The 17372-nt window shown below is 46.4% G+C and overlaps 1 protein-coding gene across 5 annotated transcripts in view; it reads left to right on the top strand.

Annotated features, from left to right (window-relative positions):
* Positions 1–17372, top strand: part of LOC142412279 (D-beta-hydroxybutyrate dehydrogenase, mitochondrial-like) — a 19552-nt gene extending 2180 nt beyond the window's left edge. The window contains exons 2-6 of one of the 5 annotated variants that reach the window (XM_075507196.1): positions 1874–1984; positions 9020–9161; positions 13196–13348; positions 15052–15579; positions 17184–17369. In XM_075507196.1, coding sequence (XP_075363311.1) covers positions 1874–1984; positions 9020–9161; positions 13196–13348; positions 15052–15533 — 888 coding nt within the window. In that variant the 3' untranslated portion in view covers positions 15534–15579; positions 17184–17369. Of the gene's footprint in view, positions 1–1873; positions 1985–8991; positions 9162–13195; positions 13349–15051 lie in introns of all 5 variants that reach the window. The other 4 variants (XM_075507198.1, XM_075507197.1, XM_075507195.1 and 1 more) reach the window with 4 other exon arrangements.

The following is a 17372-nucleotide window of genomic DNA, read 5'->3' as shown; positions in this document are numbered from 1 at the left end:
TTCCTGCAGTTGAGCTCTGCCTAGACTGGTTGATGGAGCTAATGATGGTTGAGGATTAGGAATCTTTGTTTGCCCAACCTGGGTTCTGGAAGTGATCGCAACTCCTTGTCTCCTCCCAATTCTTGCTCTTTTGGGAAGTCCTCTGTCTTCAGGATTCAGAGGCAAAGGGTCTAGGGAGGTGAGGCAGAGAAAAAAGTCAAATTCTTTCTTTTCCATAGGCCAGCTTGTTGAGTTATTGTGGGAAGTAACCTTGGCAAATTCTGTGATCTGGTTCATACTTGATCCTCATCTCTCTTGGAGTTGTGTCACTGGAAATTAAATTCAGACTGAGCGTTGTATATTTAATTCTCACTTATCTTTTGTCCTTTAGCTGTAGCTACCTTCAGAGCTTTAGTAGAGCTAGCCTGTAGCAGGGTGCTCTTTGTCTGAGTGTAGGAATCAGTGTTAATGTGGGTGTTCGTATGATAAATGCAGGACAGACTTTTGATCAGTTCTCATTTCAACTTCAGATCATGACTCCCCTTTGAAAGCAATAACTTCAAGATGAGTTATAGGAGAGGGTGTAGCTTATTTGCATATTGCTCTCTGCTTAGGCTCATCTTGAATTTGTGCAGTAATGCTCTGATTACTATCGCCGTGCAATTATTCCTTATTGCCACTTCGCTACTGTGCATGTCAGTAAAACAAGATCAGAGAGCACCGGTGATTGCCCCATTTCTGTCTGAAAAAGTGGCTGGACAAGCCGGTGCAATTCATACGTAAGTAGTATAAAATACAAATGTTCATATTCCAGCTGTTGTTAATACAGTAACAGCGAATATTAGTTGCAGATATCTCCACAGAGATGGAAGTGACCTCACTTCCTTATTGCATTCTCTAGATCTTTATTACCATATCACGTTATTGCCTCACAGATATGGTTTCAGTTTGGAGCAGCGTGCAGCACTGCAGCTGGGTGCCTGCTAGTTGGGTTAAGCGTTAGGAGTTCATTGCTTCACAGCTGTGGTGAGGAGAGCAGGGGAGAGATGGCTTTCAAGCAAAGAAGGAGGGTGAATGGGCGGTGTTTCGCTACAGGCTTCTCTTCAGGATTTGGGGTTGTTTTCAGATCTATCACAAGCCTGTTGTGTCATACCAGATGGAGTATCAAATCTTCTCTCTCAATTTATCTGTCAGTCAAAAGATAATAATAATGTAGGAGAGAACTGTAGGATTTGATAAGTTGTTCCTGTTAAGACTGCAGTGTTTCAGAAGGAAACCCTAACCTGTAGTCACATTCCTGCATGCTAAAATACAGCATGGGAAGTACTGCATAGAGTGGGAGTAGGTGGGGAACAGACAACGGAGAGTCACTCTGCAGATAAAAGAGCTGCTGTACAGTTCAAGCAGGTGACATGCTATCATTTGGATGTTTTCTATGCTGCTCTTTTTTATAATGCCTATGAGCTGGTAGATCACTAACTTCTTTTGAAATGTTTCTGTTCTGCTTTGGCCACTGATACTTGAAAGAAAGAGTTACTGTTCTAGCTCAGGTATCAAGGCAACACAAATTGTTACAGACCAGCAACTGAATAAATTTAAGGTTTCACAGCAGTTGGGAGCTGGTTGTATTTCTACACAGGATTCTTCTCACCTCATTTACGCTGGTTGACCCAGCAGAACTTTCGCTGAAATTGCTGGGTTTAGACTGTGGTCAGGTTAGCGTGCGGACAGGTGCATGGGCACTGTGACTTGCAGCTGGAATTGTACCTTCTAAACACTGGCTGGCCTGGGCTGCAGGGCTGCAAGCTCCTCCTGTGCTACGTTGCTGGGTGCTGGTGGTGCCTGCAGCATTGTGATATCTGATGATACCATAGTATTGTCTTTCTCCACACAGGCTGAAGGGAAGGCAGTGCTAATAACAGGCTGTGACAAAGGTTTTGGACATGCCTTGGCAAAACAGCTTCATGCAAAGGGATTTACTGTTTTTGCTGGATGCTTGCTTGTGGTGAGTAGTATTGATCAAAATTCTTCTTTGATTGGAGAAAAATGCTTCTCAAGTTACAGCATCTTCATCTGTAGCCTCTGTTTACCCTAGTCCAAGGCCTGAGGGAAGTGCAGTGGCAGAGATCATTACATCTTCCATCTGCCTGTTGCATCTTGTCATTCCTGTAATTCGGAGCTCTTTAGGGCAGGGACTGTCTGTCAACTGCACATCTGTACAGTAGCTTGCACAGTAGGGCACTGTTCACTGCTGGAAGCCTCTCAGCAATACCGCAACACACTCAATAAATCTGATAGTCTAAGATTGCTATGGCACTATTGCTTTCTGTCTTCCCTGGCATCTCTGTTGCTGTCTTTCATTCTGTCACTTTCCTTTGGGGACACTCTCCTCAAACTTACCTCCAAGCCGCCTCTCCTGCTTTGTTCAGGTTCTGTTTCCAAAGTGTCTTCTAACTGTCCTTCTACAGCTTCTGTAGAAGTTACTCAGTTTCTGGATAGCTGAATAAACAAATTTACCGTACCTTTCTGGTATCTGTAGGTCTCACCCTCTGTCATCTCACCCGTCTGCCACCCTTTGGCAGATGGCATCAGTTGTTGTAAAAGACCAGTTTAGGCACACTGAATCAGAAGGAGTTGCAGACCCGTCATACCTGCTCTTGCAGGTAACCATGTTGTGTAATCCTCTTTATAAACTGGGTCAGCTCCACTTCTCTCTCTGCTGAGGTTTTACCCTTACTGTGCTTTTTTGCTGTTTTGATAGTCAAAACTCATGTAATTTCTGACCTGAATTGTTCAAAATCTGTTCATACCCACTTGTTTCTCCATTTGAAGATGGCCATTTCAGCACAGGTGCTCAGGGAGTGATGACCACAGATTCCTGAGTAATGTGGAGGGTGAGAATAAACAAAAAAAGGTGGGCCTCATTGCCTGTGTGACCTCAGCGGAGGTTACGTTCTTCCACCACACCAGAAGGGAAAGTTATTATCAGCTGACATATTGTGTAACTTGAGAGCAAGAGAGTTCTGTTGGAAAATTGCCACTATTTGGAAATTTCCATGTGGAGGCTCTGTAAATCCTTTAGTAATCATGTCATACGCTGCTTTGGGATGCCTGTCTCTGTGGTGATAGCAAGTCAGGCACTCACTTTGCAGAGCAGCAGGTGTAGGGAGCAGAGAGGAAAGGTGAGGTAAGGGTGGTCTGAGAGGGCTGTTCAGAAGGCAGCACACTAACTGCGGACCAGAGAAGGCCAGGCTCCATTTGAAGCCACATAAAGAAAATAAATGCTCCTGAAGTGAGCCTTGCTTGCTTGTTTTATTGATGAATAAAAACCATATTACTTCTTGATCACAGACTATTACCTGTCCCAGAACTGCTGGGCAGCTCTTAGCATCCCCTCTGATCTGGCCTGGCAACTTCTTACTCGAAAACAAAATTTTTGTGGTTCCATACATATATTTTTGTGTGTGGAAGTGGAAACTACATCAGCAATCATAGTTGATCTGCAGGTGACTTTCAGGAGATGAACTGAGCACTTGACTCTGAAGGGGTAGAGAGTGGGAGAATGTGATTTTTCTTGTTCTGTGTGTTAATAAATTTTCAGGAGACCTTGGCTCAGATCCCCAGGATTTCACTTGTGGTTTTTGCCCCCCCGCCCCGGATTGTTAGTGTTGTCTTATCTGCTGTTAGGTGCATCTGAAGGACAGGGTCTGGTGGTAACACAGTTACCTGGATAGCTGTTGCAAAAATATTACAGCCAAATGCTTTCTACAGTTCTTGGGACAGCCAGCATTCTCATGGAACAGCCTTGTGTTTTAGATGGTTGAGGGAGATAACAGCCTAGGAATTTAAAATTTGATAAGCAAGAGCTTACTGAAAACCTAACGGTAGAATGCACGTGAGATGAAAATGGTTATAAATCTAGAGCTGACTGCTCCAAGAAAAGGAAGGATATAGTGACTGCAGAAAAGCATGATGGATCCAAAAGAAGCAGAAAACACCAGTGAAGGCAGGGAGCTGTCAGGTCAGATCACTTGTGAAGAACAAGGTATAAGGATATGAGAGATTATTGCGGTAAGTGAAGCAGTGCACATGCAGTGTGGCTAAGGATGCAGCTACCCAAAAGTAACTGGGCATGTGCATGTAACGGCTCATGACAAATGCAAGGAAACTTACCCCATCATGAGAAGTGTGAGCTGCTGTAGGTTCGCTGCAGTGTCAGAGCAGGTATGGGGGCAGTTGTCATAGAGCAGGTGCCAGGCTATTAGTTCACACATCGTTACTCCATCATCACTTGCATGCTTTTATACTGCGAATTAAAAGATCCCTAATGTACTAGCCACCACAGAAAGCTCTTGCATGAAATGCAAAATGATACAGTCAGGTGCATCAGGAGCTTTCTAATGATCAGACAGTCAAAAATAAAGCTACAGGAATAACAAGAATACTGCAGGCAGGCTGGGATAGAACTGGAGATGATCAAGTGCAAAAGGGATTTCATTTAGCAAGGGCAAGTAAGTCCACAGAGAAATTTCCGGTTAATATATTAGGATTAAGATGGAAAAACACACAGAAATCAATTACAAAATAACCTGAAAAGTAGAAAGTAAAGAAAAAGTTGAAATAATTATTGTCTTATTTTCTTTGATCTTACTGAAAAAAAGGATAAATTTGTTTTCGGATGCCTGCTGCCAGCAGTTTTCATGAGGACTGCAGGCAAGAAAAGGGAAAGAACAGGGAATGTTTACATAAATGGATGTGTTCAAGTTTACCAGGCCTGACAAAATGTACTGAAGAGCATTTAAAGGGTGAGCCATTGTGATTTCTGCCCCATGGGTGGTACCTTCAGGAGCACCTGGAGGCCAGGGGATTTCCAGAAGGCTGGAAGAGGGCAGAAATTGTACTTTCCTTCTCAAAGGAGACAGACCTCCGGAATTGCCAACAGGCAGCTCACCTTCAGTGTGCTAGATGAAGTTCCGACACACTGATCTGTCAATTTTACAAATCTCTAGATCATAGTGTGATACACACGGCCTGTATAAGTTTACCGGGAACAGACTGTGCCATGTCAGTCTAATCTCATTCTGGCTAAGCAGCAGAGTGGTTAAAGGGGAAGGAATAAATGTATCCTGAATAAGGGTTTTGACACAGTCCCTCATGATAGTCTCATGAGCAAATTTAGGCTCTAAGCCTGTGACTGCTGTTCAGTCCCAGTGAAATGTTCTTGGAAGTGCCCCCTAGAATAGGGTTCACTTGGAAAAAAATTGTGCATGGTGCCAAGCAGGGAGGATTGCAGGCCCTTTGGGGAATAGGGTTCAAAATGATCCTGACAGATCAGATGGAGTCTGAAGTCAATTAGATGGAATCCAGTAATGACAAATACAAGGTGTTCTGCCTAGGAAACGCAGGAAGGGAGTGGGTGGATAGGCAGCAGTGGGAGGGGGACTGGCGCAGATGGAGCAAGCCAGCCAGATCCACGGGTGTTCAGCATTGTGTTTGTGGCTTCCTGATTCCCACTGACAACTCGCTGTGGGTGCCCAAGTGCTTGGCAGGACCTAATCCTGAATCCGATGAGCTTCCCTGAGAAAAGGCCAAGGCTCAGTCCGTTACAGGAGAGCTCTCTGCTGACAAGCCCCTGTGTGATCTGCATGTTCCTCAGCACCAGCTGTATTGGGATCCTCCGAACCAGAGTAGGGGAGAGGAGTGAGCAAGGGGAAGGGGAGGCACCCAAAAGCTGGAGCAAGGCTCCTCTGCTGGGTGGAGAGGGCTTGTGCGGCTGTTGGGCTCCCCGCCCAGGAGCAGCACCTGCTAGGCGGAGGGTGGGGTGGGCAGCTGGAGCCGTGCTGGGCTGCGAGGGCAGGATAACCGGGGGAAATGAGATAGCTGGGAGGAAACGGCAAAGTCACACTGAAGGCCTCTCTGGAGAGTACTTGGGCAGCAGGCTGGGCTGAAGCAGGGCGGCTTTCAATTCTGATGGAACTGGGAAGGGGAAGCTGAGAGATCCTCTGAGAGGACAAAAACCAGACAAAAAAAAGTGACAGCAAAGGGAGGAGGGGAGAGGTTTTGCAGGAGTAGTTGGGCCATTGCTGCCAGCACCCCGCTCAACTCATGCTGCTCTGTGGCTCCTGCTGGTGAGTCCCAAGGCCATGAAGGCTATCGCAGGGAGGACAGCCTGGCTGCTGCCACGGGAACTGCTCCAGGTATTTTCCCAGCCAGCAAATCTACCATTTAAAAAACAAGGAGGAAGTACGATGTGGGTATCTGAACAGGGAATGTGCTTACAGCCCCTGAAGACCACAGAACATAAGATGATGTTCACTTCTTTCCATAAAAATACATGGCTGCTTCATTTGTGAAGAGGTTTTCTGGACATGAGTCAAGAAATTTGTTTTACAGTTAAATAGTGGCTGAGGTGGTGTCTGCAACTATGAAAAGTGGTTGCAATTGATATTGCATGTTGAAGTCAGTCTTCCAAAATCAATATGTTTTGTCAACAATGAATGAATTGTAGCTGGGAAGGTAACTTTGCAGATTGAGTTGCATTGGTGATAGGGAAAAATTCAGTTCAATATGAATAATGCAAACTATTTATACTGGATTTTTAAGTTGCTGGCCTATGACTTTGTTTCTCAAAAAACAGTGGAAGTATTTCTTGTTTAGTTTGTAAGGATTATGAAAGATTAAAAAACATGCAGGGAAAGACGTGGACCTGTTGGAGTGGGTCCAGAGGAGGGCCACAAAAATGATCAGAGGGATGGAACACCTCTCCTATGAGGAAAGGCTGAGAGAGTTGGCGTTATTCAGCCTGGAGAAGAGAAGGCTCTGGGGAGACTTTACTGCGGCCTTTCAATACTTCAAGGGGGCTTATAAGAAAGATGGGGACAAACTTTTTAGCAGGGCCTGTTGCAATAGGACAAGGGGTAATGGTTTTAAACTAAAAGAGGGTAGATTGAGACTAGATAGAAGGAAGAAATTTTTTACAATGAGGGTGGTAAAACACTGGAATGGGTTGCCCAGAGAGGTGGTAAGATGCCCCATCCCTGGAAACATTCAAGGTCAGGTTGGACGGGGCTCTGAGCAACCTGATCTAGTTGAAGATGTCCCTGGTCATTGCAGGGTGTTGGACTAGATGACCATTAAAGGTCCCTTCCAACCCAAACTATTCTGATTCTACTATTCTGTGAAAGGTGTTTTCAGTGCTCTGAAGTGACAACTGAGTACAGATATTGTTAAATTTTTGTTTCCATATAGATACAGTAAATCTCTCTCTTTACAAGCTGAATTAGCCCCACTTTATTCACTGTTAAGTAGCTGAAAGTTGCTTTGTATAATTCGGTGAGATGCAAGAGTATCTTCTGCAAATATAGTGAGGCATCACGCAACCCTCACCCGTTTCAAAGGGAATATAATATTTTGGTGACTGTTATTAACAACTTGTAATGCTACTTTCAGAGATTCTTTTCGTGGCTAGATAAGAGGGCTAGACACAGTATGTCACCGCGTTCAATGCGCAATAGAAAAGCTTCAGGTTTTTGTTTGCTTTTTTTGTGATACCTGGAAATAAGTCAACTGTGAAATGATATGCAGCCATGGGGCCAGAAACTCATTCCTACTATTGTCATAGCTCCAGTGTAACTATATATTGATTTTTAAGAGAGCTACCCTGTTTTGCTCAAGGCTGTAATGGACATTTCAGCTCTTTTCCTTCATTACACGTCGTTGTTTCAATGGACGTGTATTGAACATTACATGTCATTGTTCACTGGACTATACTCATTAAATAGCCTGAGATATGTATAGAAAAACTAAGTGGTTACGTGTTTTTTATATCAGCCTGGCTGCAGAGTCAGCTGAGCAGGTGACTGTGGGAGGGCTGCTCACCTTGTTTGCCCTTGTGCTGTGGGAGTTGGTATCAAGTGCTAAAGGAAGAGTGGCAGCCAGGCATGATGACTCACCAATTCATAACTTCTTCCTCCCTAACGAGGCAGAGCCTGTGATTCAGGGAATAGATTGGTGAATTAAATCTCAAGCTTGCTGTGGAACTGCATGGCTAATCTGTGCTCTTTTCACTCGTACTTGTTATATACCACCTGAGCAAGGCTGTAAGGCTTAGGCAGCAATCCTGTCTGGAAGTGACCAGGTAAAATTTGGAATTTGAACTGTGTTTTGGTTTGACTAAACAAAAAACCCCAACACAATAGTAACAGAATCTCTAATGATAGCGGAGCAGGGAGAGGAAAGAAAGGAAAAGGATAGAAAGGAAAGCAGAGCCATCACGTTCTTATTACCTATAGTGTGAAAAAAAAAGAGACTACTTCTTGCTTCCTCAGCCAGAATCTCCTCCTTTTATGGCTCATGTCTGTAATCTTGTCATTATGTGGCAGATCTCCACTGTGCATGTATTCCTGTGCATCCTGTTCTGCTGTGTAGTAAAAGCAAAATATTATTATTATATAGGTCAGTTGTAAATGTTTCCTGCTGTATCCTGTAGCATCAGCCTATTTGCTGTTAGGCATGCCAAAGGTGTCCCTGCTGTCTCGTTTTCAAAGTGGTCTGACAATACTATTTCATTAGAAGCCAGGCAATATTTTGGAATGAGATGAGTACGGTGGCTAATTAGCCTTTTGCTTTCAAGGCAGAAAATCTAAGTCTGATTTATGTACAAATGTTTGCTATGTTACCTGCAGAGCATGGAGACTGAGGCAGCGGGGAGTCACCCACAGTTATCCCAGGCTGGCACAGTATTTGACAGCGTTACGAATGTGACACCCTTTGCGTGACTAGCAAACAGCAGGAACTTTGTGGTCCTTCAGAGTAGTGGGTCGCTGATGCAGATGTAGGGGCTGTGCTGGAGGGAATAGGAAGATGGCCATGGGTTGCACACTGGTTCGTGTGGCTCACGTGCCTATTTGTGCACCAGGCTTATAGCTCTGTGTGCAATTTCAATAGTTTTATTTCCTGTCCATATGAACATGCCTGGCCCCAAACTGCATTACTGTTCCTTGTCTGTCTTAGCAGGACATCTTTCTTTTCTGCTGAGCAGGATGAGAATGGAGACGGAGCCAGGGAGCTGAAGAACATGAAGTCAGATCGCATGAAAGTGCTGCAGATGGATGTGTGCAGTGACCAGGAAGTGGCTCAGGCTGTGGATTTTGTGAAGAGGACCCTGAAGGAGCCAGAGGAAGGTACGTGGGGATCTTTGTATTTCCACAGAATCCTTCCTACAGTCCAGGCCATGCACTGGCCAGGTGGTTCCCTCTCTGCAGCACCAAAAGCGGGTTAACAAGCCTGGAGGCCGGTGACAGTGTGTGGCTGGCAGTCAGGCAGTGCTGTACCTGGGTCAGTGAGGAGAACTGTCTTGCTATTGATGCGCTGGCCACAGGGAAAGAGACCATGACTGGCTGAAGGATTAGGCTCTAACTCTACATCCTATGAAAAGTAATGAGTGGCAGCAAGCCCACGAGAGCCTGTCTCTTTCTCCTTGAGCGTCTGTGAAGCGCATAGGATGGCCAGAGCCTGATCCCCTCCTGGTGCTCCTGCTGCAGCCTGGCTCACGCAGACCTTTCCGTAGTGACCCTGCTAGCGAAGAGGTGACGGGCCCTGGCTGTTTACTGCTGTCCCTTCTGGTGTGCTGGTACAACCTGTTTGTGTAATTGAGTGCTGAGCTGGAGCACAAAAGTGACCTGCCCCCAAACTTGGATTACTCTTCAACCAGGTCAATCCATGCTTTCAGTTTGCCATGCAACACCCCAGAGGTGATATAAGGCAGGATCCAGGATGGGCTTGGCATAGAACACCTTAATCCACGTGCCACCTTAAGCACGAGTCCAACTCATGGACCCTAAGAGCACGTGAAAGAAGACAGGAGTCCCTTCTGCATGCTTCTTTCCTTCTTGGAGGTGGTTTGGCAGTGGGATGTGAGCTTACAGTCGGAGCCTGGTATGACACCACCTAACCTCTTCCCATGTGGTGAGGTTGTGAGGCTTCTTGCCCTGCATACGTTTCTCTGCAGCTCAGTAGCAAGCTGGACAGCAGCTGTAGACCCAGGCTGAGGGTGGACTGAAGTTTCACATCTGTGGCTCCAGGACTTAAGGGTCGTGTGGCTGGAGGGTGGTGCTCCTCTTGAAACTTGGATGAGACTGCCATGGGCCTGTCTTTGTTCACAGCAAGTATAAAGCTAGTAAATAACAATAGCTCTAATCTTCATGCAAATTACATGAGCACACCCTACCTCCTAAAACAAGCATATGAAATGTAACCAAGTTACGTACAAGCTCTGATCCCACACATGTTCTCTCTGCATGATTTTTCTTCCTACACAATCACCTAGCCCTCGTCACTACATTTCACAGCTTCTCAAGCTTTTCCTGAAGAGCCCAGCAACAGCAGTGGTGGCACAGAGCCATTTCCCACTGAGTGAAAGCTTGTAAGAGAGCAGTTCTGTTGCCTCTATAAATGCAGCAGTATTTGCAAAACCATGTGTGTAGCAGTGACAGAGAAGTCTTGCATCCTTGATCAGCAAGTTGGACCAGTTCCTCCTGCTCTTGAGAGTCTTACCCTGTAGTTGTTTGCTCCAGCGCAGTGTGCAAAGCCGCAAAGGCTTCTTTTTAGGCCCATCAGTGTGACTGAGGTTTGGGGCTTGCCAATAAATAGCGCTCAATAAATAAGTGCTGGAACGTAGAGACTGTTCAGACTGAGGTGCCTTGCACAGAGCTGCTTGTTGCACACTGAGTGTGGCCCCAGAGGAGCTAGTGCAGAACAGTTCTTGCGCTGTACATTTATACCTCTTCTCCCTGTGCTGTGTACAAAAGGCTAAACTCATTTCGATAGGAGTGCCCCTGTTTGTTTTCAATCTTATGCAGTTCCCACTGTATTGTTGACACTAAAGAAATAATAGTGATAAGGCTCCGCTCAATAAACACACTGCTGTCCAGCAAACAGCCCTGTGACCAGGTACCTATCAGCACTTTGTTCTGTTGGTAATGTGACCTGATCAGAGAGCAATGAAATTCCAAGAAAGAACTATTGTAAATAATGTTTTCATGAACGTCCCTGAATCTAACCTCGTAACCCAAGAAATGGGAAATCGTTGTAGAGAAATTTAGAATAAGGAATACTCTGCAGAGGTCAGTTTGGGACTGACAGTTTAAGTCTTTTGTAGTCTTTGGTAAATCCCTGCCAAATTTGTTCTGCATAGCTTCTTGTTACTGGTGAAATTACACCATCAGATGCCCTGTTTCCATGGTCCTCCTGCTAGCGATTAGAGCCTGCTTTGCAGCGGCACAGGGGACCCCATTCAGGCTGAGATGCTGTGCTGGCTGCCAGATGAGTGTGAATTTCAGAGTTATCTTGACCCATTAAAGCTGGCAGCTTCAATAAGTGCAGCAGCAACAGGCAGGGGATCTTGGGCAGAGCGGGAGTAGAACTACCTGACTGCAGCATTTGGAAATTTGAATTAATGAAAACGGAACTAGGGATACGTGAGCAAGATGTTTTCTTGGCTTTTGCTGCAGGCCACGACTTACGTAGCTGTCACCCCAGCAGCCCCTGGGGCTGTTGTGGTCTGGTGGGGATTGGGAAGGGGTCCTTCTGGAGAAGGATAGAGCTGCAGGCCAGTGAACTGGAGCAGTATTCACCACTGTCAGAGATAGGTGTGCAGGGCAAAAGCGATGCTGGGATCACCATGTGAGAGCTGGGAGATGCGGGAATGGTGGCAGCTATAATAGGCAAATCCATCTGGGACAGACCATGAGATAATGGTTAATGCACTGTTATCACTGGGTAGGACACGACCTTCTCTGGTCTGCTGTACGTGGCTGGTCAACAGCCTTCAGGGAAAACGAACTTAGCTGGGAACGGGGCAAGGTTACTAGGGCTGGTGTGAGAGTAGAGAACCAGTCTAGCAAGGGCATGTTGGTGTTTTTAAATGCACCAGGAAGATAAATTCCATTGGTATTTACTGGGGAATGATGGAATATTGCAATTTGCTTAGAGGGCCGTGTTTGGTGCAATGCATGGTTACTACCTGACCATAAGTAAATATAGGCTAGAAGTTATTAAAAGACTTTGATACATCAGGGCAGGGAAGCTATGGAGCAGAGGCAGGGCAAACAGCCCAAAAAGTTTTGAGAGAGAGCTCGATAAGTTTTATCAACAGGGTGGCATGACGTGGGTGCTTTTGATAGCAATGTCAGAGCTCCCTGGACATGAAGACTCTTTCTTAGCCCTGTGTGTGTTCTTGGTGGTAAGAGGAATGTTAGGGAGTAGAAAGGGGCCCTGACTCCAGCTGACTACTTAGACAGTGAAAAATAACCATGGTGTATGGCAGGACATCTAATGAGGAACAACTCTGTTATCTGGTTCCAGCTCTTCTGTTAGTTCCTCCTGCAGTTTATGTCTGCATAGTTCTGTGCTTCAACAAATTCACAAAGTATGGACTCAGTCCTACGAATGTTGCCACTGGGACTCCTGCAGTAATCACTTCAAAAGGTCAAGTCCTCAGTGACCTGCTAAGTCCTGGACATGTACGGGTTACCATGTGCAGAAGTTCTTGGTAAGCACGGTGAATTTAATTTTGACAGGGCTGCATGCACAGAAGATGTTCATTTTTAAGGTCTAGTAGTTTTAAGGGTTGGTTGTAAGTTCGTCATCTTCTGCTATAGTTAGGATTGAGGGAAACCAAATACCTGAACTAAAATATAGCAGCTGCTAGTTGTGCCATGAACCTGCAGATCAATACCATGCACTCTCCAAAACAGCAAATCAGAGTTGTGAAGGGGATTTAGAAATCCAAGATACTTGTTTTCCTTCCATTTTTTTTTTTATTTGAGGGAAAGTCCAGCCCCCTCCAAATTGCAAAAGCCATGATAAAGTCACTGAGTGAAGACAAACGTGGGACCAACAGGAAGCATAAAAGAGGGTCAGCCAGATCCAGCCGTACAAAGCCCCAGGACAGCATTTGGCCTTAGAGGAGACATTCAGGGAGGCAATGCTTGTGTGACTCCATCACTCTCCCTGGCGCTCCAAACAAGCCCCACTGGTTTCACTTCTGGTATACCAGGAGTGTATTTCATCTCCTTGCTGGGTTTCCTCTATAACTTTTTTCTACAAAAGTGCCCAGTTCTTTGTCAAGGGGTTGGGTTACTTTGAAGAACAAGGAAAGTTGCTTCTCTGTGACACTGTTCCTCGTTCCACTCTTTAACCATGTGTTTGTTGGCAGGTCTGTGGGGCCTGGTGAACAATGCTGGCGTCTCGACCTTTGGAGAGGTGGAATTTGCGAGTTTAGACAACTACAAGAAGGTGGCAGAGATCAACCTGTGGGGCACTGTGAGGGTGACAAAGGCTTTCCTGCCTCTCATTCGCAGAGCTAAAGGTACATGCTGGGCAGTGTGGCAAGACTCCGAGAGAGTTCTTGCAGCACAGCAAAGAGATGTAGCTAAAAATCATGACTCAGACTCTGCTTCGAGGAATGCCTGTGCAGTCCAAGGAGGGTGTCTGAGGCATGCAGGCACACTAGACAGCAGGGTTCAAAGTGCAGTGTAAGCATTTGGTGGTGTGGGCCACTCTGGGGGCAGTCCAGGCACCTACGCAGCAGGTGCTATCTTAAACATCCCAGGATATCAGAGACCTTCATGCAGTGCTGGCAGATATGACACAGAACCCCAGGCCACCTTTAGAAAAAGTGACTGGAGGCCAGACAAGATAATTCTGGCCTCCAAAGTCCACCAAGTGCTTATGTTTGGATAACTGAATCTTCCCCCTTCATATTATTCAGTTCACAGATGAATGCAGAGTGGTAGTGGTGGAATAAATGAGGGTCAATAACAGCCTTTTTAGATATCTTACAAGACAACAGTATTATCAAAAGTCTTTGTTTTATTAAAAAAATAAGAAAAAAGATATGTTCTTTTCAGAACTCTGAAAAGCTTCTTTATTTAGCACGTGTGGGAGAGTGCTGGCACAGCTGTGTGTTCTGTGAGGACAGAAAGGGGTTATATTGAGAAGACTGCTCAGATACCATCTCGAGAAAGTAAATACCAACTACACAAGCCCCATCTCACTACAAAAGGTAGCTTACCCATCAGGTCAGCAGGTGGTTCTCGCAGTCCCTCTAACCTGCATTTAGGTCTGGAATGAGAGAGCAGAGCCACCCACTTGTTTTTCAGCTAAAATTTCAAGCTGTAGAAGGGTGTCATGCTCCACGGCTGTGAAAATCTTCTCGGTAAAAATAGCTGGTGAGATTTCAAGGGCCTGTTTGTAAGTGCATCTGAAACCATAATTGCACACGTCTTAGGGAAGGACAGAGCCACCCACAGAGGAGTGACCACTGCTGTCACTGCCCCTAGGCAGTGCATGATCTACCACAAGCTGCCAGAGCTCTGCAATTGGGCTGAAATCATGGGCTGCTGGTGGGAGTTAGGGCAATTGCTCTTTGCTGCCCCATAGATAGCAGCATGTCAAGTCTCCTCTCCGTTTGTCCCAGGCATATAGCACTCTAGGCGCTCCTGGCTGGCCAGCTGGGTGAGCAGGCTGTGCTGCTCATGCTGCAGGTTCAGAGAAACCTCTACTGGTTCTCTGCCATCCAGCTCAGGTCTAGAAGCATGTAGCTGTGTTAGGCAGAGTGGCTGCAGATGAGCTGTCATGCTCACAGAAGGAACCAGAATGCTTGAATGGCATCACACTGTTGTGTGCTTTCCAGTTCATAACCCTGCTAGCTCAGAGCTTGAATCCTTTTCTAGCAAGACGCAGGAGTGGGGCACACTGATGCGAGAGCACACAGCTAGTAGCGTCAGAAGATCTGGGTATGGCAATACTTGGAAATTAGGAGGGAAATGTCTTGTTTGCTTTGGAAATCCTTTTTAATACAGAAGCAGGCATGTATACCATCCATGGAGGAGGTCAAAGCAGGGGCTAGCCTTGCTTGAGTCAGGAGAGAGAAGCTGCTTGACAGGGGATTTGAACACCTCTTCAAGATTCAGATTTTACAAATCGACATCATCCAGCAAAGCACCTTTTTACTGGGATGTTCTGGCTGCTTCTGCAGCCCATTATCTCTCCCTGCTCTTTTCTCTCTAGGCCGTGTGGTGAATATCACAAGCATGTTGGGACGGATGGTGAGTCCATCTCGCTCCTGCTATTGCATTTCCAAGTTTGGTGTGGCAGCCTTCTCTGACTGCCTCCGGCAGGAGATGTACCGCTGGGGTGTCAGAGTCATCCTCGTTGAGCCCAGTAACTTCGTGGCAGCGACAGGCATCCTGACAGCAGACAGCATCGACAAGCAGGCTGAGGCACTGTGGAGCGAAGCCAGCAACACCGTGCGGGAGGACTATGGAAGGGAGTATTTCTCTCACCACGTGGCCCTGATGAAGTCCTTCATTAACAGTGGCCTGAAGGACATGTCTCTGGTGTTGAATGACATCACCGATGCGCTCACTTCCACGCACCCAAACAACCGTTACAGTCCCATGGAGACCTACTGGTGGGTGAGGCTGCAAGTCATGACTCATCTGCCCACTGCCATTGCCGACTGGCTTTACATCCCTGGAGCCCCCCTGTAAATGGCCGCCCTTCAGGCATCCTTCCAGCGCTCATACATACGCACAGGTTAGAGCTGACTTAGGGCTGTCTGTACCCATTGCTGATGCATCTCCCCTGTAGACGCATGTGCTTTCACTTTGGGTTATGGCTTCAAGTCTTGTGTTGTGGGATGCTGAGAACAGCATGGCTTTTTTGTTTCTTTTCCTAATCCTTGCTCTTTGTATTCCCTGCTGTCCTGATTAAAGTTGAAAGGTGTTTTCCTTTTAACTGTGGAGGAGGCAGAGGGAAGTTAACGTAATGGGTAAAATATGTGGCTAGTGTAATTAGGTCAGCAGAGTCCCCCCAGTGATAAATTTGGCTTATTAATGGGCTCTTGCTTTTCCTTGTAGACAGGCTGCTAATAGCAGAGCAAAGCTGTTGCTATGAGATGTCTCGAAGGGAGAAACTAAAATGGGAAACAAAAGCAGAGTTTTCCCATTTGATTGAAAATGGGTCAGTCACAGCCTTCCGTTGTTTTCATGATACTGCTAGGAAGCTCTGCTGCACTGTGACTGTCTGCTCTTTCCAGGAAAACAGCAACACTGCCTCTAAACAGCCTCATTACCTAGCTCGGGGGGGTCAGATCCCTGCAAAGAAGGGTTCTTCCCTCCCAGCACTGTGGCCAGGAGCTGCTAGAGCCAGCAACTGCAGACAGGCTGGGCAGGGAAGAGCCCTGCTAATAATGAGTGAGGTCTGAGCCATCTCTCAGTCAGTCCCTGTGGATGCTGGGACTTGCAGCCTCTCTCAACCCGTTACTGATGAGCTTTGCAGGACAGGCTTGAATCTGATGTAGCAAACAAATTTGGCTCCTGTGACTGCTCTACCTTAGGTACTGGTGCCTGAACTACTCAGCTGTGGTACAGACACTGTCCAGCTGTCCCCCCTGCTTCGCCCACATCACTGCCCCATGCTAGGCTCCCTCTTGCTCGTGAGGGAGCTGCTCTTGCTTTCCCAAATGAGTTTTTTGGTTTCATCTCTTCTGCACTTGAACAGTGACAGGGGCACTGTGCAGCCAGTGTGGCCTGACTATGAGCTCTGGAAGGGTGCTTTAAGCGACATGTTTCCTTTTTTTAATATTGCACAATGAAATTTCCATGTCACACATGATTGTCTCCTCAGAGAACTTCCTGATAACTGGTAAGAGCTACTTTTGCACGGTATTCCCAAGGGTCTCTCCTGTTGGCCATATACAGGGATTTCAGTCATTTTCCAAGTGCTGGGGCTGCCTGGCTTCATGCCCCAATCCCTCTGTCCCAGTGGTGGCCACTAGTGGAGCAGCCAGCAGGCAGTGGGCACTGTTGGCCAGGCTGGGACCCTACCCTCCCACTCAAGGGACCAGCTTTCCCTTCTACTGCTAAACTTCTTTCTGTTTTGTCCTGTGGGAGATTTAAGTGATTACGAAAAGAGCTTATTGTTTGCTCTTCTTCATCTGTCTCTGCTAGCTCTGACTTGGAAACTGTGCCATAAACTTTTTATATGCCGCTGGCTGTAAATGCTTGGAGTCTGTATGCAGCTGTGAATGCTGTGATGCCTGAGGACAGCAGGCTTCCCTTGGAGATGCTGTGGATGTAGCTTGTATTACAAGTAACAACTACTGGAAGTGCTGGCTGTGCAGTTCTTTTCTATTCCAGATCATCAGCACATGGGGATTGCCTGGGATCCAGGACTCGGAACAATCCCACTGAACTGCAGCTTAAGCAGTGTTGTAATCACTTCTGCCCCTGCACTGTGAAATGTGAGTAACGTTAAGTAGCACTGATTTGCACAGAGAGAAAAATAAACCATGAGATTTGTAAAGCACATGTTTGTGTCTCCAGTGC

The sequence above is a fragment of the Mycteria americana genome, chromosome 7 (assembly GCF_035582795.1).
Source record: "Mycteria americana isolate JAX WOST 10 ecotype Jacksonville Zoo and Gardens chromosome 7, USCA_MyAme_1.0, whole genome shotgun sequence".
Lineage (NCBI taxonomy): Eukaryota > Metazoa > Chordata > Aves > Ciconiiformes > Ciconiidae > Mycteria > Mycteria americana.
Note: the sequence above shows the minus strand (reverse complement) of the source record. Positions and strands in the feature narration are given on the sequence as shown.